Source organism: Athene noctua, chromosome 2, assembly GCF_965140245.1.
Source record: "Athene noctua chromosome 2, bAthNoc1.hap1.1, whole genome shotgun sequence".
In the NCBI taxonomy this organism is placed as follows: domain Eukaryota; kingdom Metazoa; phylum Chordata; class Aves; order Strigiformes; family Strigidae; genus Athene; species Athene noctua.
Window position 1 is genome coordinate 26,515,413 of NC_134038.1, and position 21,777 is coordinate 26,537,189.

At 45.5% G+C, this 21,777-nt stretch overlaps 1 protein-coding gene across 2 annotated transcripts in view; it reads right to left on the bottom strand.

The window, feature by feature from the left end:
* Window positions 1-20,334, bottom strand: part of LOC141957351 (neural-cadherin-like) — a 58,651-nt gene extending 38,317 nt beyond the window's left edge. The window contains exons 1-5 of one of the 2 annotated variants that reach the window (XM_074898706.1): window positions 19,248-20,334; window positions 3,618-3,812; window positions 2,934-3,159; window positions 1,402-1,606; window positions 902-1,013 (exon numbers count right to left, since the gene is read on the bottom strand). In XM_074898706.1, coding sequence (XP_074754807.1) covers window positions 902-1,013; window positions 1,402-1,606; window positions 2,934-3,159; window positions 3,618-3,812; window positions 19,248-20,295 — 1,786 coding nt within the window. In that variant the 5' untranslated portion in view covers window positions 20,296-20,334. The remainder of the gene's footprint in view (window positions 1-901; window positions 1,014-1,401; window positions 1,607-2,933; window positions 3,160-3,617; window positions 3,813-19,247) is intronic. The other variant, XM_074898708.1, reaches the window with a different exon arrangement.
* Between the last annotated feature and the right edge of the window lie 1,443 nt (window positions 20,335-21,777).

Below are 21,777 nucleotides of genomic sequence, written 5' to 3' on the forward strand. Positions count from 1 at the left end.
GAACACATCTGCGGCATGTACCACATCATAACAGACTACTTCAGCTCTCAGACATCTTTGAAGGCATTTAACTGACACCAGTAAAACAGGCTGGAGAATGGACTTTTGTTCCTTGTCTGTTGGACTCTGAAGACTGAGACAAAAGGTGCAGTATCATCCAAGTTCAATCTTTTTTTAAGCAACCACAGAATTTTGAGAGTGACCTTGAAGTTTAGGTTGGAACTTGAGGTTTAAAATGATGTCCAACAGCTCTAATCTTTCAGTAGAATTCTAGCATCTAAATATGTTGTCTGTGACCTCAGAGTTTATGTGCAAGTGATATGTGGCCATCTTAAACCCAGCAAACTTGGAATGATGACTGGTAAGCCACAACCATAAATATAAAAGTTCACAGACTTTCCAAAAGTTTCTCCTTTAACACTTTGTAAGTCAATTATACAGCGTCAATATCTATTTGATAAAACTAGCTGCCTGTTTAAAAACTTCTCTTTTTTTTTCTTAATATATTAAGAAAACAAAAACTAGTTGCTGCTGCTTCCGGGACACAAAAAGATGAACAAGTTGACTTAAAGGACAGCCACCAAGTTTAAAGGAAACAAGCTATGGCAATCCAGTGATTTACAGGATTGGCACCTGTCAGCTGCCTCAACTGCTCTTGAAATACCACCAAATTCCTCCTTGGGCACAGCACAGTGGTCCTCATCTAAGACACTCACAACTCTACTTCCAGGGTACCTAAAAGCCATCTACAGACCTCCGGGAAAGCTACTATCCACACCTTACAAAGGCAGTGCCTGCTGTGGAAGAGACAGCACTTCCTCACGGTGAGAATCTGAACATGTAACACAAACTACAAGGTCTGTGGCAAGACTGAAACAAAAGTTACGGGGTTGGTCCTCACCTTGCAGTAGAGATGTGCCGACAGGAATGGTTTCAGGAATGTTGTCTCTGCTGTAAATGGAGTGCTGGAATTCGGGAGAACAGTCATTTTCATCGGTGATATGGACCACGACCTGAGACAAAAGGACGTGCTGAGAGGGGATTTTAGTTTCTACAGTTATGAAAATGGGCACCTCATCCTGGACACTGCCTGGGCAATCATTGCTTTTGCTGATGTCCTGTCCCTACACCTTTGATGCCAAACTTTTTCTTGCACTACTCCTGTAACACAGAGAAGTCTTATCTCCTCCACTTCCAAGTAGATGGGAGGCAAAGCCAAAGGGGAAGAGCAAGAGGTATTTTGCAGAGCCTAGATCTGAACCCAGCTCAGAGCGCAGCCTTCTGACAGGACCATAAAGCCTCCTCCCTCCTGAGCATCTTCACTGTGTGTGTAACTGGTCCTGCTAACAAGGCAACAAAGACTGCAGAGTCAGTGGGTAGGAAGTGAAGTGATCCATGTACCTCAGCCACACTGCTAAGAGTGCTCTCAACTTCCATGGCTTTCAGTAAGAGGTGATAGAGGTGGTGCTCACTCTCGTAGTCCACAGGGTGGGTCAGGCTGACCTCTCCGCTCTCCTGCCTCACCCTGAAGAGTCCGCTGGGGTTCGTCAGCAGAGTGTATGAAAGAGGCTGGCTCTGGAAAGAAACAGCCTCAACAACTGCTATTCTGTAAAGAATGAGAGAATAACTTTTGCTTCAAAACAACAACAACAAAACCTGTCTCCTGAGCACCTAGAAGAGGAAGATGAGGATGAGGAAAGGTGAATTGCTCACTCTCTGTCAATGGTGGGCTCAGCTTTGTATTCAGACTGGAAAACCCCTTGCTACAGGGAGCCCACCCACCCTCTTCTCTCACCAAACTGATCCCCTGACATAGCAGGGCTGGGATAACAACCCATTCCAATCCCCATTAACATGAAAACACTTTTTTCTTCCTGACTGTACCCTTCCAAATACTTGACAGCAGCTACTGGTTTAGCTTCAGTTAGAGATAACTGAGCTACTATATACTGTTGACTTTCTTTGAAGTTGTATATTCAGAAAAGGAGTAGGTTCAGAGATGGATGGGAAACCGACAAAGCACAGGCCCTTTCCAGATCCCGCTGTCCCCCTTGCCAGGACATGAAATGAACATTTGTCTCCCGACCATGACTTATGTTTTGAAGCTCTACCTCTCACATCAGTCTCTGGCCAGTGTGACAATACACTTTAAGCTAGTCTCAGTGAAAGCTCCAGGGAAGGAGAAAAATTTCCCTCCTCCTCCTCCTCATTCAGTCTCTTTTAAGTAGTAAGTGGCACATCTCCAGCAATTTTTCCTACTTCATCAGCTTATTTTGAGGTTTCCTGCTCCTTAAAGGCCCTATGGCACTGCTCTACCTGCCACTTGGAGCCTTAAAAGCCCATGCTGCTCTCAAGCAGCTGAACAGTGACAATAAAACCAGAGCCAGCTCGGCAGCATCTCCCCGCTGTGGCTTGGCTTAGCTACTCTTCACGCAACGGCAGAGCTCCTTGGAGACTTAGCTGTATCTATTTGCACTTCACACGGGTGTTGTTATCTCAAGAGTCTGGCAATGACTTGCCGTTCTAAAAATTTAAATACAAGTCAAATGGGATACAAACAACTCCAAATCTGGTTAATTAAAACACAGTAATTTTCAAGCACTCATTTATATCTGAAGTGCTCCAGGAGATGCGTAGCCAGGAGTTTGGTTGTTTTAATTCATGATGCAATACAGTAAGACCCCAATAGCATTAAAATAATAATTTCAGCAGAATTCCAGCATCCCAGACTACACCATGTGCCACACTGGAGACTCTCAAACACCAGGAAAGGCGTAATTTCTTTTAGAAAACACACTATTTTGAAAGTGTAACAGGCAAACAGTTATGCATAGTCCTGAGAAGCAACAACACAAAAATGTCACCTTTATTGTGCTCTGTGAAGTTCCTCTCAGATTGCAGGCAGGGAGCTCACCTAACAAAATACAACTTACTTTTCTCCTGCTGGAGTATTTTCAGGGACAGACACACTGTAGGACATGTTAGTGAACTGTGGAGGTCGGGAGCCTGCCAGAATGGAAATGGAGGCGTAGGGGGTTTTGTTGCCATATTCATCGGTGGCTTCCACAGTAACCACGTACTCCTTGTTCCACGTCAAAGGCAAGCCAGTCGTCATGATAACGCCAGTATCCTTATCTACTCGGAATCGTTCTTCACCACCTGACAATGTGTGCACAAAGCTGGTCTGAAAAATTCCCCACAGCAAGAACTCTTGCATCTTCACTATTTTAAGGTAAGCTATCCTCAAATCATCTACCTATGTCCTTGCAAGCACTTCTTTTTTCCTGTCTAGTTGTGCACCCTATCTTTCACTCACACCATGCTCTATTGACTGGTGCAGTGTAAAAGAGACGAGAATGGATGAGAAATGGAGCCTTAAGCTAACGGTAAGGCTGCAATCGATTTCAAAATAGAAGTAAGGCAAAGAAAGTGGCAGCAAGAAGGATTCCCACCCACATAACTTTTATTTAAAGTACCTCCAGTCTCTACTTGCTGTACACTGTAACTGTAAGGATTTCCCAAGGGAAAAATCTATCAATGAAATGATAAAATGGGAAATTGTTAAGAAAAATCTGCAACTTAACAGAATTTTATCATGTTTTTCAGAGTAGACCTACCTGCAATGAGTGTGTAAGTTATCCCAGCACTGGTGTTTTCATTGTTACTGTAAAATGCGACAAGCTGGTAGATGAGAGTGCCTTTTCGGGCATCCGGATCGACACGTGCCAGGTAGGGGTATGGGTACATGCCCCAGGACAGAAGTTCTTCTTCTGGGGCAAGGAGTGTCACGTGGCAGAGGTACCAGTCATTATCTGCAAAAGATGCACAGATTTCTAGACAGCTTGTTCATAAACTTTAATCAGGAATGTTTAAGATTTTATCCATTATTATCTGCAAAACAAACTGAATTGCCCATCACATTCAACCTCTCACATGCATAAAAAATTCAGTATAGATACAGACTTTGGCAGCTCAATGTGCATTAAATGCAGTTAACAACTAATCAAAAATATTTTCAATAATAGCTTTTAATTAGTTAGATACGCATATTAAATACTATGTCAGTTATACCACTTGCCGTGACACTGTTTTAAGTGCATACTTATCCAGACTCGGGTGAAATTTGGTCTTTTCATTTTCAACAGATTCAGTGTAAATGGTGCCAGTTTTACCAAATCAGGTTTCGGGCTTATTAAAATATTTCTCTTAAAAATCAGTGGAAGCAGTAACCAATCAAAACTCCCTAAAATTCTTCCAGCTCAAACATGGATTTGGTTAATTTTCTCAAACTTCTCTGAATATTCATGGAAAGTGGGGGAGTAGAAAAGTATGTATGAGAAACACATGTTGTCTGCCTCATAAAATATGATCGCATACTTGAACAAACAGCACTGAGGTTGCAGGTCTGTTAAGGGCTATACCACTATCAAAAGAAACACCCCCCCGGGTGTACATAGGTCTCATACGGGAAACCCCTGATCTCTGCCTTCAGGAAGGCCACATTTCACACAGGATGGAAAAGGACAGCATCACGTGGACTAAATCAGCACCAAAACCAAGAAGTAAGCTAGAAATTCCAAACAATTTTTAACTGTAGTCCTCAGGGATCCGATACTAAAGAAAAGACTACCCACAGATAGAGACATCCACTGACACGCAAGACCTGAATTTATGAGCAGCCTTACCCCACAGTAAAAATATGTGCTGGACAAATTTGCCAGAGGTAATCATTCCCAGGAGGGAAAAGACTTCATTTACATTTTGTAGGTTTTTAAAAATATTTAAAATAATATGACACATGGTTTCTTTAGCTAGCAGAAAGTTCTTAGATTACATGGTCTCTGGATTTCTAATATACTGGCATTGCATACATGGAAACATTTGTTAACCATGCTCCTCTAAGAATTTTTTTCTCTATATTGTTTGCTGTAACACAAGGCATAGCCCTCAGCACGAGCTAGTGGCCTACAAGAGCAGCTGTAGCAGTTGGTATTTTATCCACAGACAAGAGGGAGGGCTGAGAAACACACGTCTTAATTTGCCCAGCTATAGACAGTGTCATTTTGCTAGGGTCAAGTGCAGAATGAAAACTTGTAGGCACACAGCTATAAAACATATTTTTGTTCATTCGTTGTTCCAATTCAAGCAATTCTAATTTCTGCAGAGCCAAGCATTTTTCCCATTCTCATTCCCTTTCCCAACCTAGAGGATGATTTCAGAGAGGTATAATTATACACATTATTCCTTAATATTATCCCATGTAGGTGATGCAAATGTTAAATCAATCAATAATAAAGTCCTAATCCTACTGTAAGAATTGTAAAAAACACCATCATGTCAAAATGTCAGCCCTAAACCAGAGGGTTTTATGCTTTAAAAAAGACAGACAAGGGAATAAATTTCACTGACTTCAGGACACCGTATCAGGGGAAATACTTGTGTTGTTCAAATTAATGATAATTTTCTGAACTTCTACAAAAACTTTACCTCCTCCCTGTCTGAAATGTGTATTTAAATAGACTCATAGAATCATAGAATCACTTAGGATGAAAAGACCCTTAGGAACGTCGAGTCCAACCATTAACCTAACACTGCCAAGTCCACCACTAAACTTAGGGACTCAGCTGTACCTAAGCACGACATCTACACGTCTTTTAAATACCTCCAGGGATGGTCACTCAACCACTTCCCTGGGCAGCCTGTTCCAATGCTTGACAACACTTTTGGTGAAGAAATTTTTCCTCACATCCAGTCTAAACCTCCACTGGCACAACTTGAGCCTGTTCCCTGAGCCTCCTTTTCTGCAGGCTAAACAACCACAGTTACCTCAGGCTCTCCTCATAAGATTTGTGCTCTAGACCCTTCACCAGCTTTGTTCCCCTTCTTTGGATACTCCAGCACCTCAATGTCCTTCTTGTAGTGAGGGGCCCAAAACTGAACACAGTATTCGAAGTGCAGCCTCACCAGTGCTGAGCACAGCAGGATGATCACTTCCTTAGTCCTGCTGGCCACATTATTGCTGATACAAGCCAGGATACTATTGGTCTTCTTGGCCGCCTGGGCACACTGCAGGTTCATATTCAACCCTCACCGAACCATGGTAAAATTGTAACACTATCAATGCCTCAGATCATAGAACCATGGGATGGGTGAGGTTGGCAGGGACCTCTGGAGGTCATCTGGTCCAACCCTCCTGCTCAAGCAGGGCTATCTAAAGCCAGTTGCTTTGGACCATGTCCACATGGCTTTTGAATATCTCCAAGAAGGGAGACTCCATAACCTCCCCGGGTAACCTGTTCCAGTGAACTAAAGTTCTGGGGACTGGATTTCAAGAAAGATGTGAACCAGCTGCAAGCGTGCAGAGAGGAGCAAAGAACACAACTAGAAAACATGGTCTGTCAGAAAAGGTAGCAAGACCTGGAGATTTTCAGGAGATTGCAAGGGACATGCTAACAGTGCTTTAAGATGATGAAGGACTGATGTATGAAGTCAGTCAGATGTTCCCTAACCCATGAAAAAAAAAAAAATTAACAAACCCTCATTCCCAAGGAAAATCTTTGCATTAGATGGAGGGCTGGGCAGGGGGAACCCTCCAGCAATTTTTGGATTATAAGGAGCACTTGATAGCAGCTGGAGAGGTGAGAGATCATCCATCAGTGAGATCTTTAAGACCTGACTAGACAAATATCTGCCAGCAAGCGCGTTGTTATACTAAAGCCTGCCTCTAGGCAGGGGCACAGTACCAGCAAGACTGTTAAATCCTTTCCATCGCACTTTAATTCCCCTGCCCGTCAGCTTTTGCATTTCATTGATTTCTGAAGTTTACATGTTCACATGTCACTCATTCCCCAGCAGCCTGAGGGAATTTCTAGCATAGACATTCTTTGACCTTGTGCTTTTCTTTGCTGTTCGCTTAAAGGTAAGAAGTGAGGGAAGGAGTGAACGCCACTCTAGAAACAGACAGCACCACACATGAAAGAAAAAACAGAGGATGAGGCCAAACCTGTAGGGCTGAGGCATAGCAGCAGTTGGTAATAGACTTCAGCTATCAGGTGGAACATCTTTCTGCAGATGAGAAGTGGCTCATTTCTTCAGCCTCTCGGCATTTATGTCTGCTTTTAAGGCTTGAAGGAGCAGAGCTGTTCTCTCTGTGCAAGTAAACAAAACTTAAACTAAAGCAACCTGCAAGCATGCTGACAAAACAGTCCACGTTATCTGCATACAGACATCAGAGCTCTAATTCTGGCAGGGAGGGAATGGAAGTAGTGAGGTGGGTGTCAGCCTCTTTTCCCGAGTAACAAGTGACAGGATGAGAGGAAAGAGCCTCAAGTTGTGCCAGGAGAGGTTTAGACTGGATATTATGAAAAGTTTCTTCACCAAAAGGCTTGTCAAGCATTGGAACAGGCTGCCCAGGAAAGTGGTGGAATCATCATCCTGGAGGTATTTAAAAGACATGCAGATGTGGCACTTAGAGACACAGTTTAGTGATGGCCTTTGCAGTGCTAGGTTAACAGTTGGACTCTACGATCTTAACGGTCTTTTCAAATCTAAACAATTCTATAATTCTGTGAAGAAGAGATTTTTGTGAAGGTCAGGTCTAAGTTAGAGTGAGTCCCAGTCTAAAACAAATCAGTGTTGAACATGAAACAAAGACTAACCAGAGGCCGATCAAACAGCTCTGTTCTGTCCTATCATTCAGAAAAAGCTGTTCAGAAGCAGCACTTTAAGCCTTCGCTACTCAGGAATACAAATATTTCTGTTCTGGTAGCTGTCTCCTCCTTGCACAGACACCAGACGTGAGAAACTCAAGGATTTTAAGGTGTTACAGACACATGGCAATCAAATACTATGGAAAATTATTGCTTTGACTTGAAACAAGTCAGTGAAACAAAAACAGTCTTGATAAAGCAGGGTTTTTTCCAGCAATTCATTGTCTTTTCAACTGTCGTAACTGCAAAGCCATTAACAGATCAAGCCTCTGAAATCAATAGTGTTTTATTTTGTTCCACTGACACAACCACAGCATCCCATTAAATCCAAATGCAACTTCACACAGTGATGTTACAGCTCATCCATTTCGTCAATATGAATCATCCACTGAAAAAGAGGAAATGATCAGGAAATCAGGCTCTATATCCTGTGAAACAAGACTACCAACAGGATAAAACACCTGGCCTCTGCACCACAGATTTGAAAGAGTCTTGGTATGATCAATCTAGAAAGGAATATTAAGGGACTGGTTTTGCTTGATATAAGTAAATTCCCAAGGCTTCAGCTCTACCACTTGTTTACATATAAGAAAGGTAGGTCAGGGATGGCATGAAAGGAATGCCAACCAGCCACCAGCCAAGAGGAACCAAAGTAAAAGGGTTAGGACGTAGCAAGTGCCAGGGTGAGGGAACTCACCGCATGGCCATCCATACTAACTTTCTGTCTTTGAGGGCAAAAGACACTTCAGCAGATCAGAGCAGATAGACCTGCACCGTCCTTGGACAAGAGCATAAAGCAAAGAAAGAACTGGAAAAGGATTTTAAACTGCAAGTGGCTATTCTTGCAAGCTTGTATCAATTTCGGGTTCATTTAATCATTTATTTTCCTCCCTTAACAGAAGGAAGAAATGTGATAGAAGTAATTTTCTTCTCCTGAGATGAGGATTATAGCTGCACTGACTGATGTGGGTTTGATGAGACTAATGTTGGGAAGCTGAGAAGTAAAAAATGTACATAAAAAATGTTAGTTTATGTTTTGTTTATATCCCCTCTGGCAAAATGAATCATTTGAATGTAAAAGAGACAGCATGGTATGCAAAGATGTTTCTGAAGTACTCAGCTTGAAACAAGACATCAAGGCGGGATGCCTACACAGCCCCTCATTATGCTATCAGTCCACACTGTTATCCCTCAGTGGCAGGGCAAGACAACAGGAGCTGTGGCTCACTACTGAACCCTCACCTCTATTCCACTTCCATGAGACCCCACCTGCAGTCCTGTGTCCAGCTCTGGGGCCCCCACCATAAGAACATGGACCTGTTGGAGCGAGTCCGGATGAGGCCACAAAGATGATCAGGGGGCTGGAGCACCTCCCCTGTGAGGACAGGAAGAGAGAGTTGGGGTTGTTCAACCTGGGGAAGAGAAGGCTCCACGGAGACCTTATTGCAGCCTTCCCATACTTAAAGGGGGCTACAGGAAAGATGGGGAGGGACTCTTTATCAGGGAGTGTAGGGATAGGATGAGGGGGAACAGTTCTAAACTGAAAGAGGGTGGATTAAATTAGACATAATGAAGAAATTCTTCACTGAGGGTGGTGAGACACTGGCACAGGTTGCCCGGAGAAGCTGTGGCTGCCCCCTCCCTGGCAGTGTTCCAGGCCAGGCTGGACGGGGCTTTGAGCAACCTGGGCTAGTGGAAGGTGTCCCTGACCATGGGACGGGGGGTGGAACTAGATGAGCTTTAAGGTCCCTTCCAACCCAAACCATTCTGTGAAATCCACACCTGAGAAATGACTATCGCAGCTGAGAAACTCTTGTCATCTTCAGGACTGAAACACAAAATTAGTTTCAAATGACCTCTATTTCCTCAAATTAATGTAATTGCCAGAAAATACCTGACATACTGAGTAAGTTAATAAATTTCTATCTCAAATATCATTAGAAAATTATATTTGAGATAGAAAATATCTTGTGCATATATATAAAAAAATATAACTTTTCCTATAAAAATACAACTTTTCCTAGAAGTCCTATAAATGTTTGTCCTAGAAATTTTCCTTAAAAATTACAAATTTCAAGAGTAATTTTTTTAAAATGCAATTGGATATATTGAACAATATGAAAAGATCGGTGTGTTTCGGTAGAAGAAAAAAGGAAAAAAAAGGGACTCATTTATCTAGGCTTACACTGCCTTCAGGCTCCAGAGCCCACTGCAGACAGGGCAGGTATGGAGGCAGCTGGGTAAAAAGCTTTGCAAGCAGTAGCTTGCACAAAACTTGACAGCAGGCAGCATCCATCCCAATGAACACCACTGACATGATGTCTTCCCATGTTAACGTGGCACTTCAGCGTGAAGCTGGAGAAACCATCACCTATTTTTGAGATCTATAGCAGAGATCAGACTCTCTGCTTGCCACAAGAACTGTTTTTATTTTCTTTTTGGTTTTTATGTTTAACATTACAGTCATCAGGGGTTACAACGTGCAGCTCAGGCTCCAGTCTCCCAAATGTATGACAGATCTGAGGAACCTCAGGAAAGATCAAGGGAAGGAAACAAAGGGGATTTGTGCAGGAAGATGAGAGAAAACACAAGACTAATTGGAAACCGGAATCCTTAGAGTTTAAAGATACTACACACCCCTCCCCAACACAGAGTGATTTAAAGATAAACCACTGACAATGATGAATGCTTTCCTTCCCTTAACCATCAGTCCCATCCCCTTGATGAGGCTCCAGTGGAGAGGACAGGGAGACAAGGCCTCCTACTCTTCTGGGGGAGCAGAAAAGAAGCCCCGGCTGTCATCGCTGACATCTGTGCAAGCCAGCAGGGCTAGAGTTGGGGTAAAAACCCCCATCAGAGTTACTTAAACCACAGGCATGATGGATGGCTGAAGCACAGAGAAACAGCTTCTATGCCCCTCAAAAGCTGTAGACAAACAATTCCCCCTACTGTCATCTAATACTAGCATGATATTCAACGAGAATGTCTCTTCATTACAGTTGATTTTTCTTGGGGTTTTTGTTTTGTTTTCTTTTTTTTCTTTCAAGCACTGTTTACTCCTCTCAGTCAGATTTTGTGAGATAGCTTTGCATAAACCACAGTTCATCAGCCTTTTTCATAGCTAAATGCTCTATGGTTGTGAGACATACTGGTGCCTCAGTTTCTAACCATTATCCTTGACTAACAACAGATATTTTTAAAATTCAAGCTGTTTTTGAAGATTCCAGTCTTTATTTTGTAGTTCTGGTCAGTCACATACTCCAGTACTACCTGAAGATCAGACAACATTGGGTCACTGTTAAGTGTCTTGTAAACTAACTCTAAAACATCCCTGTCCCCAAAGCACCTAAAATCCAGTCCTCATCCACTATGCAGTATCCTACAAACACTGAAGTATTGAATCTGAAAAAAAAAAGAAAATATATATGGACATGCCTCATGATAACTCTTCCATGTGTATTTTTGTGCCTTTCAGAAATTTCCCCAAAACTAAAGCATGTGTAGGAATAATCCACTTGAGAGTATTTAAACTTGTAACAAAATGTCTTATAGCAGTAATTAACCTTTAACCAGAGTTCATCATCACTTTTAGAAATGTCTTTTAGCCTAAAGAAGTGGTATTTACACAGTCATGCTGTTCACTGTGTCCCCTCTCTTCTGCCCAAGGAGCTTTTGAATCTAGTGGCCAGTTTTTTCCTACAAGCTCTATGAAAGTCAGCAGTTGGCCAGAAAATGGGGTTTCCCAAATAAGGGTGCCCACAGAGGGAAAGGAAAAGGGAAAGCAGCTCTTGCTTGGTCTCGATGAGCCGACTGGTCAGCAGTGCCTACAATGCTCCTGTGTCTGCACCAGCTACCCCATGTGCTGCCACCCCTCCTGGGAGAAGCAATGGGGCGAGGAGGAACTCTCACAGTGGAGAGAGCCTTCATGGCACAGGTCTCCCGTCCAGAACTAAAGCTTGAATTTTGTGAATTTCTTTTCTCTAACGCTCTTAAGAAAAATTGTACAGGCAGTTTCAGTACAGCTAGTCTGCTGTCATGAAAATGATGGGTCAGCTCCACCCCAAACACCGATAAGAGATTCCTGAGGGTGAAATTTCTGTTAATTAACAGATTCAGTTTCTCAAAAATACTCCTAAAGTTTAGATACAATGTTCAGGGGTATCACATCCCCTTCTAACACAGCAGTGTACCAACAGGACTCTGACTAAGCAGAGCGCACCATGTCTTGAAGGCATGATAATATCCTCACTATCCCAGTTTCAGGAACAGGTCTCTCTACTCCCTTCAAAGCCCACAAACCACTACAATAGCTTGTGGATTAACAGCCCACAGCCACAGAACAGCTGGGCAATGCAGCTGTACTGCCTGCCTCATCTAAAACTGTATCAAGTGGGTTTCAGTTTTCCCTCCTTGGTTAACCACAGCCAGCAAGCTCGACAGAGCAGCCTGCAGAGATCACTTTGCATTGTTTACATGACATATTTCTTAACATAGACCAGCACTTTGATACGTTTTCTACTCATACACCACCTCTCCAATTTAGGAGGCAAGGTCTTGCTTACCTCAATACTACCTGTAGGCTTAGTCAGTGGGTCCATCAGAGCTAAAAGGCAATTGCAAGTGCTACTGCACACACAGGCAGCAAAGACAAATCTTCACTCAATTTTTCACTTTTTATGGGAATGCAAAATTACAGCAGGTACCTCCATCACACTGGGTATCTGAGACACCTACAGTATTTCTGGGGCAGCAAAGACATGTCCGCAGGCAGATGTCCATACATCACAGCTTCAGGCAGATGCAGGAACAGGACTGCAAAATCCGTTGTATCTTTTCTGCTACCACATCATCTTGCCCTAGCCTGTAAAGCCTGACTGTGGTGTCATCCTCTAGTTTTTAAAATGTTTCAATCTTTTTGTTTCCAGGGGAAGGCTCTGAAGCACTGTCAGACTTGGGATTACAGAAGTAGCATCTTTGCCTCAACTCTTAACTACCGTATGTCCCACCGCACCACTGAGAAGGTGGGAAGTACAATTATTTAAAGCATCTCAAAAGCTTCCAGATGACAGGATTCTTCATAAAACAGGCTTTTTACTACAGCTTGCATGTTAACAGCCTACTAATCACCATTAAAAGATGCTATTAAATACTATACAATCCATAAATATTTGCAGGCCTGTCAGTTGGTAAGGAAGTCAGACCATGCTGACATAGTATGAATAGTTGAGGAGTCAGCAGCACAGAGGACATTTGGGGGCTTTTTTATTTTTATTTTTTTTTTAAAGAAGGAAAGTGCTACAAAACGCAGCTGCAATCCTAGCATTTAAAAGTTGCTTTTCTTTGCAGATCATTCAGCTTTTACTGTTGATAAGAAGGAGAGACACATTCTTTGGGTTTGTTTCCATCCCTCACGATTTCATCTTCCACTCTCTGGTCAATATTTCACAAAGCAGGTGAAAGAGTAAGACAAAATAGACATTTGTGTGGTACAGCACACTCCAAGACTGTACTTATGTCACTGAAGTAAAATTACGTGCAAGTTCTTTTGTCTGTCCACAACAGGTATAACCACAAATTCTAGCAAGAGTCCTAAACATTGTTTATAAGAGCAGCATCATTAAAGAAACAATATCCTTTGGGGAACCTATGACTGGACAAGCTCCCAATCGCTACTTCTGCCTTCCTGTCATCCCATGCAACACAGGCCCTACTCTTCCTCATTAAAGTGGCACTTTTGTAGTTTAAAGTAGCTTGTCTGGGGCATAAAAGATCCTGAGAGGCAGAATATGACTGCTGCATTGGTTAGAAATCACTTTGTTTCCAGCCCCAGACTTTCTGCAGAAAAGCTACAGTCTCTTTCTGAGGTTTGTTCAAATGGTTTTAAAATAAAAAGTGACCTGCTGATCAATAAGAGCTGTTCCTGTGACCATACTTTGAGTGCATTAACTTCTTTCCAAACACTTAAAAAGTTTTCAGTGCCAGCAAAACACCAGTATTTTTATTCAGCGGCAATAGTGTGTTTTCGATGTACAAAGAGATGCCAAAAAAAAGTTGTGGCAGTATTTCTTGTTAACACCATTGGATGCAACAGTAAGAGATGCACTCAAACCCAGCAGCATGTGCACCTTTAGTAAAGGTGGACAGCAGCATTTAGTGTTTGGATTAACCAGAGCAGCAGCTTCCAAAGGAGCTGTGTGCTGGTTCCTGTGCCGTGTCCTAAGAAATGAAAAGGTAGAGTCGATAGACTACCTTCCACTTCTCCTTATATACTGAATTTCTAAACAGATCCCTTTCCCCTCCCACAGATGTATCCCTCGCCACTTTGCTACTTCTCTCTCACGAAGCAGATGCCTTTCTGTTTGTGCAGTGTTTGTTTACTCTCTCAAAAGCACAGCCAACCTATCTAATGTAAAGCAAGTGCATTCATAGTTGTATGCACAAACCGCTCCTTACTCTGCTCTAAGACCAGGTGCTGCTTTTAGGTCCTTCTATCAGAAACATGCAAGACAAGGAAGAGCGTACAGTCACAGGAGCAGAACCCCAAGTCCAATTCATCAGCCTGCTTCCTCAGGTCAAGTTTTTAGAGGCTCTTCTTCAACTTTCTGCTTTACTTTGCCTTAAATCTTGGACAGTTTCCACTAGCACCCCAACCTCACTGCTCAGGCTAAAACTCCAGTACTGTTGAGTTATGCACTAGCCAAGGTCTGACTAGTTTAGCAGGGGAACACTAATGCATGCACCTAAATGCCTGCCAAGAAGCCACCACCACTGTCCAGCAAGGACAGATTTCAAAGGCCCTTGGAGATGCACAATTCAAGAAATAAATCCAATTCCACTTCAGAGCTGTATTCCCAAACGAGAAGGCTACATGAACATCTGCCTAGGGATGCTTATATGAACAAACTGCTTGTGCAAATGTGGTATATGTGAATTTTGGGCCTCCCATGTGTAATGCAGGTCTGAAAAGGCAGACGCAGATCAGCCAGGTCCCACCTGTACACAAAAATTAAACTCTGCCACGCACCTCACGGTGCTCTTGGAGTGTGAGACAACACTGAGAGCACGCAGGGATATTTCTGGCATGGTGCAGCTTTGATCTGGGTCTAAACCAGATTTTTAAATTCCTTCCTGCTGTTGTAATGTAATGAAAACTCAGAAACATGAAATCACAGGCTGTATAAAAGGATTTAAGATGTTAACTTTACAAATAAAGGGCTGGATATTCTATTTTGAAGGTCTGTTGCTTTTCTTTTTAACTTGATATGATAAAGGCTTACTCATCGGTTAAATAGCTTATGTACCTCATTAAGAATACTTGTAACATAAACTTTATATTTACCTCTTCAATTTTTAAGCTTTTTGTTGATATCTCAGCTATATACTTTATCAGACATTCTTACCACTTATTTATTGCTTCTGGGTCGTTATATATTTTTACATCAATGTTTTTTACAGTAAGATTCTTCCAAAGATACATACAGATAGAGTAACACAATAACCTTCATTCTGGGGCTTACTGTTTTGTCTAATGATCCCTGGCCATTAAAATGGTTTCACGGTTTAAGTGAAGCAAGCTTTTCCTCTGTTGGCACCTGAATCTGAAGGCATAGCAATGGTATCCACAGATGGTTTTAATCAGTCTGAGACCAGGAGGGAAAAAAAAAAAAGCAGCATATAGTATGACCTCCAAACTTGATTGCCAGGTCAGATTTCTGTTTCTGGAGTTGGATTTATTTTGTTCTAAAAATGTCAGGGGCTGCCAGGAAGTAATGGGCCATTTCTGGCTCCATAAAATAAAAAGTTCTAAGCTGTATCTTGATTTGAAATCATAGCCAGCATCATATATGGATTACTTGTTAGTTTTTATAGAAGCTGTATTATGCGGATTGAAAGGTTTTCCCTTCCCAGCAGGCATCCCGGTGGAAGTTTCTTAAGAAAGTGCAAGGGATTCAAACTACATCATCTTTCCATGTGCAGTTTAGGCTGTATTTTCAGGAATTTCAAGATTTGACAGATGGCTTTTGAAGTAGTTTGCTTCCAGTGAGTCATAAGGGTTCAATACTGACCATATTCTACCATAAGACACTATACCTGAGGAACAGCATTATGCTACAGACTCCTCAGTCAGATTTCAGATCTACCTCATTGAAATTCTGTTACAGTAGTAAACAGTTTGTTATTCCACCTGAAAGAGAACAGGGGATGAGTGATCCATCTCACTTCCAAAACATGAAAATACTAACTGCTGGTGTTTACCTCGCTTTGATGTCTGGAGGCATCCCCGATTTAAAGGGTTGCTAGCCTCAAGCTTATTCTTAAGAGCACTGCAGACATACAGGAGGGGAAGATATTGCTCTTGCTGTGCTTTCTTTGAGTCTCTCTTGTTGTTAAAAAAAATAACCTTCATAGATTATGGAGCGACTTCTTACCACGGGTGTTTTCAGTTTGATAGCATGTGAGCTGTATCTGTGGTGTCAGCGTGTGCAAGAGCAGGGAAATCACCTAGTGGGTCACACTATTCCAAGTCAACACAGCGTGTGCTCAATAAGCCCTTTGTGGCAGGCTCTTAAGATTAAAGAAAACAAAAACAGAGCTGAAAGTCTGCTAGAGTTGAAGAACAGGGGTAAGAAACTGTGTTCTTTCACTTTTGGAAACATGATAGACAAAGTCCTAAACGTAAAGCTTCTTCTACACAGCATGCACTAGTACGTACTGCCAGCATCTGAAAGGACAGCTGTGGCTGGAGGAAGAGGAAACCGTTCTGTAACTCTACATGTTCCACCCTGCCTAAGCCAGTAACAAGTATGAGAACCTGTGTGGGTGCTTGCAGGTGTGCGTGAACACAGGCAAACTTGGGAGGGAAAGAGAGCTATGGTATGGCCCTTTCAACCTTTCCCCATCACCCCCGCCCTTCCGCGCTCAGGCAAGGTGCTGTTCTGATGGCGTGGTCAGTGTTTCCAAGATGTTAAATGTCCTGGAAGAAAATCTGGATGAGGAAATGGCAGGTTTGTAGCTCATATCTTTGTATAAGAGTCTTGTCTGAATTCCAGGTCCCAATCCCATAACTATGCCTACGCAGAGCCCAGAACAACAAGGCTTTGAGAGACGGAGGCAAGCTGCCAGATTCCTAAAGAAGATGCTAACTGCTCTGTGTGTCAATAAGACAATTCACAGAAGTTGTGCAAACCTCTTTGGATGCACAGTCTACCTACCAAGTGTATATTCAATGGGAGAAGAACTGTATTTTCAGAGTGCCAGTTACGGCACCCTCACAGAACAGAGAGCAGCCTCATACACATCACTGCTACAAGTACAACTGAGCAACAGGTGGGAATCAGAAGGTTATCGTACCCTACACTCGGTTTATTTCAGTATTTAAACCGTATACATGAATACCTTGCCTTCCTAGGACTACAGGTGCAAGAAACAGTGTTCCAAGTTACTATCTGACCTCTCTTTTTTTAAAGTGCCAAAAAAGCTTTGCTTTTCTTAAACAAAACCCAAAACCCCAAGACACACACTTCGCTGGAGAAGCAGCGTTTGTGAAACATCTACTTCCATTCACTTTTCTTTACATAAGAGATGGCAATTAATAAGGGTCCAATAGTTTTGGTTTTCAGTTAATGAGAGGATTAAAAGTTTGGCACATGCTCCATAATATTGATTAATACGTGGCCACTGTTAATTATACTTAGTGAGAGGCATGAGGAGAAATGAGGAGTAGATCAAAGTTAATTCTGTTCAGCTTTAAACAGTTCACTAGGTTTCTTCAGATAAAAAAGGGATACTCAAAATCTCCCACCATAAATTTCATCATCTCCCTGTAAAATAAGTAGCCAGAAAAAGATCCCAAGTTCATTACTGTACAAAATTATGAGACGATAGTTTTGATTTTCAAAGTAGCTTAAAGCAGTGTCTAAATGACCTTGTCCCAATTGATCATCGAATTCCTTTCTCCCCGAGGCTCATCTCTTGTCAATACATTATCAGTGCATAGACTGTGGTAGAAACATGCTGTACAGCACCAGATTGACAACACGATTAATCATTTGTACAATGCTGCTCACAAGGTTATTTGCTTTCATTATAAGCAAGCAAGATGGTCAAGCGATATGTCACCTTTCCAACTTCAGCTTAAACAAGAAGTTCTACTTTCAGCGTTGGGTGATTTGTTAAAGGTTAGTACCTAGAAATACTGTGCAGCGATTTTATTATGCTAAATGTTTCTCATTTGCACAACACAGGCCTTTTCTGCAAGAATAAATTTCTCAGGCAGGTGGCTCTGGAACTCTCAGACTACACACAGTGCACAATAGTAAAGATCACAGCCCCCGGCATGCTTCAACACATTTGTTTTCCTCCCAGCTGTATGTCTTGTGTTTCCTGAGCATTAAGCTGTAAAAACCATTTACAGAAAACTGTAAATATTCCCTCTATAGTGAAGTTGTAAACATCTAAGAAAAAAACAAAAAACAAACCCCAAGCAAATGATAATGAGCAACGTTATCGGAGACCCGAGCTACAAGCACACTATAAAACTCACTCCGAGTAAGATGAAAGTAACACATGGAAAGGACGGCTCTTGTAGCCGTAACGCACTTCAAGCTTAACGTGGTTTAAGAAGTTTAACGAGTCTCGCCATTCCCTTTGCTGTGTTATTAGGAGAACCATGTACAGTATACAAGCTGTTGATGTACACAATGGTATGACGATATCTCCATATCTCCATCTCTCTACATTGAGTCTTAGGGTTCCAGATTCAGGTGTAGTTTTTGTGGGGTTTTTTGTTTGGTTGTTTTTTTGTGTGTGTGTGTGTTTGTTTTTTTTTTTTTCTCCGCTTGTCCTAAGTTCATTGACATCTATTTTGCAACGGCTTCTTTTCCTTCCCATGCTCGGCTCTGCCACGGCCGTAGCTGACTTCGAGCACCGTTTCAGCGCGGTTCAGCGAACAGTGCCAGGAGGATCTCCAAGCGCCGTGGCCTGTAGCTGCAGGTCTGGAAGCACGTACAGTGCCAGGGCAGTGGCACCTCTCCCTTCCCAGGTCACGGAGAGCCACAGAGAACAGAAGAGGCTCTCTGATATCTGCCCCCGCTATAAGACAAGCTGTCTGCTGCGGTGTGCTCCCCCATTTAACTGCTTGTTAACGCGGGAGCAGACCCCTCCGGTCTGGCAGAAGTGAACCTGCCGCCACAGGAATTCCTTACACCGCCACAGCAGCCCCAACCCCCACCAGTATCCACATGGTGCATCTGTTCCCTCAAAGACAGGAGGCGAAAGCTCCGCAGGCCGTACCAGAGAGGAGCGGGCACATCTCCACGCCGCCAGAGCCAGCCCGGGGGCAGCTCCCACAGCCCCACGGAGAGCGGCCGCGTCCCTCGAGTGACAAGTGGCCGGCACGGCCGTGCCCGCTCAGCGTCCCCCCTCCCTCGGCGCCATCCTCCGTCCCCACCCGGCGACTTCGCGGCTGTCCCGCCCCACCCGGGGCAGCGCCGCGGGGAGATGCGCCCCCATCGCCGCCCGGCCCGGCCCGGCCCCTACCTGGTCCTCCGCCGCGGTGCACCTTGACCAGCACCTCCGCCCGGTCTCCCGCCCGCAGCTCCCGCCGGAGGTAGAGCCGCCCCGACGCCCTGTCGACCGCCACGGGGGTGGCGCCGGGAGACGCCAGCTCGAACCAGCCGCCCGCCGCTCGCTCGCGGCTCCGCGGGACGGTGAAGACGGTGTCGCCCACCCGCGCCGCGGGGGGCAGGCGGGCCGTGTAGCGCCGGGAGCCGGGCCCCGGCGGCCGCTCGGGCGGCGGCAGCGAGCCCGCCCGCCGCCGCCGCCGCCTCCCGCCGCCGGCCGCCGGGTCCCGCCGCCGCCGCCGGCCGCGCACGGCCAGGCGCAGGCACCGCGCGGGGCTGCGCAGCGGCCGCGGCCGGCCGTGGTCGTGAGCCGCGACGCAGAGGCGGAGGCGGCGCAGCCCCAGCAGCGAGCCCACGGCCAGCACCTGCCCGCTGCGGGGCACCACGAAGAGCCGGCGGCTGCCGGCGCCCGGCGGCCAGCGGCGGTAGGTGAGGTGCGCGTTGGCGCCCTCGTCGCCGTCCGAGGCGCGGAGCCGGGCCACCTCCGCGCCCAGCGGCACCAGCTCGTCCACCTCCAGCGGCCGCGCCGGCGGCAGCCGCGGCCGGTGGTCGTTGCGGTCCAGGACGCGGATCCGCAGCAGCGCCTGCCGCGGGGACCGGCCCGCCCGCCGCCCCAGCCGGAGCCCGTACTCGGGCTGCGCCTCCCGGTCCAGGCGCTCGGCCGTGCGGAGCAGCAGCAGCCCCCGCCCGCCGCCCGCCCGCCGCTGGAGGGAGAAGCGGGAGGCGCCCTCGCCGCCCAGCGCCCACTCCCCGGCCGGCTCTCCGGGGCCCAGCAGCCGCCGCAGCGGCACCCGCAAGCCCCGCACCCGCGTCCCCGCCGGGCTGTTCTCGGGCACCTGCCCGGAGAAGCGGAGCAGGCGGGGAGCGCCGCCGCGCCCCAGCCCCGCCACGCCGCCGAGCACCAGCAGCAGCAGCAGCAGCAGGACGGGGAGCCGCTCGCAGCCGCCCCGTCGAGCCGGGCCCATCGCGCCGAGCCGAGCCGAGCGCCCCGCGGAGCGACACTGCCCCGCGCTGCCCCGCGGAGCGACGCTGCCCCGCACACACCCACGCCACGTGGAGACCCGGCCAGTCACAGCCGAGCCCGCCCACGGCGGGGCAGGGGGGCGCCCCGCCCGTGGCAAAGCGCTCGGCCGCTCCGGGCGAGTGCCGCCCCTTCCCCGGTCCCGGGGCTTTCTGCCCCCGCCCCCCGCAAGCGGAGCGGAGCGGAGCGGACCCAGCGGGGGGAGCAGCGCGGCCCGGGGGGCGGCTTCGGAGAAAACGGGAAACCGCCTGCTTTCCTCAGCGTGTGTGAAAACCCCAGCCAAGCTAAAGAGCAACCGGTAAAAGAAACAGAGGAAAGAACACTACTGCAGAAAGGAGAGAGGGCCTTGAGATGCCCGAGTCTTCGAAAAATAGTTGTGACCAAGCAGATATATTTTTCTGATGTGAGCTGGGCTTGCCTTGGAAGCGAGGCCTTTCAGGAGTGCATGTACAGGTTACTGCTCCTTCAGGGAAGATGTAGTTTTTGGCAAAAGGGGCAAAACTCGTCTCAGCACAATACATGAACAATAGCACCAATTACTGCCTTTAAAATTTCAGTCTTCCAGTGAAATACTTGCGGGAAAAGAACAGCTCTTGAGAGCAATACTGAAATGGTCCTTCTGAATTAGGCAAACGCATCGGTCCTGCAAAACACGTGTAAAACAAGCTGGGCATGGGAATCATTGCACGGTGATCGATGGAAGAGTGAATCCCAGCCAGACCGCTCCAATGTCCATCACCCTCCACTACTCATCAAACCAAACATTACTCATTTTCTCATTGCTCCAAGCACAAGCCCCAGCAGCGTCTTGCATCCCTGCTAATAAATAAAACCAACATCTCCCCTTGCATAGTGATGGAACTTAGCTTAGGAACAGCCTTTTCCTGAGCCTCTGCATCCAGCTGGTCACACTGTGTTAACATTTTTCCGTCAGAAAGCCTCCCTCTTTCTGTTCCGAACACAAGTTCGCTAGTTTTACTAGCAGGCTGTTAGGAAGGCAGGGGTGTTTGTTCCCAGCTGTGTGTAACTTCAGTGATGACATATCTAGCCTGGAAGTGAAGCTTTGCTCAAGAAAGCCAGAAGCCATTTCAATCAGCTTTAGTTAAATATTACAGGTAAGTCAAAGATGACAACCAACTGCTAGATCTGCACCTCTGCCACCCGGGGAATTACCAGCTTTAAGGAGAGGAGATTGCTGGGAGATCACATCACATTACTACAAGCTGTCAGCCTTTATTTTTACCCTAGCAAGGTGAAGAGATTATTGGTTCTAAAAATCAGATTTTTGAGATCTCAGACTGGGAAGGCAAAAAGTAAGCCCACATATTTTTAAGGATATGTTTACTTGTAACAACAGGAAAGTAATCATCAAGACCCACCCATGGTTAACCCCTGTAGCAAGCTTTGAGTGCATTATCTTTACTCT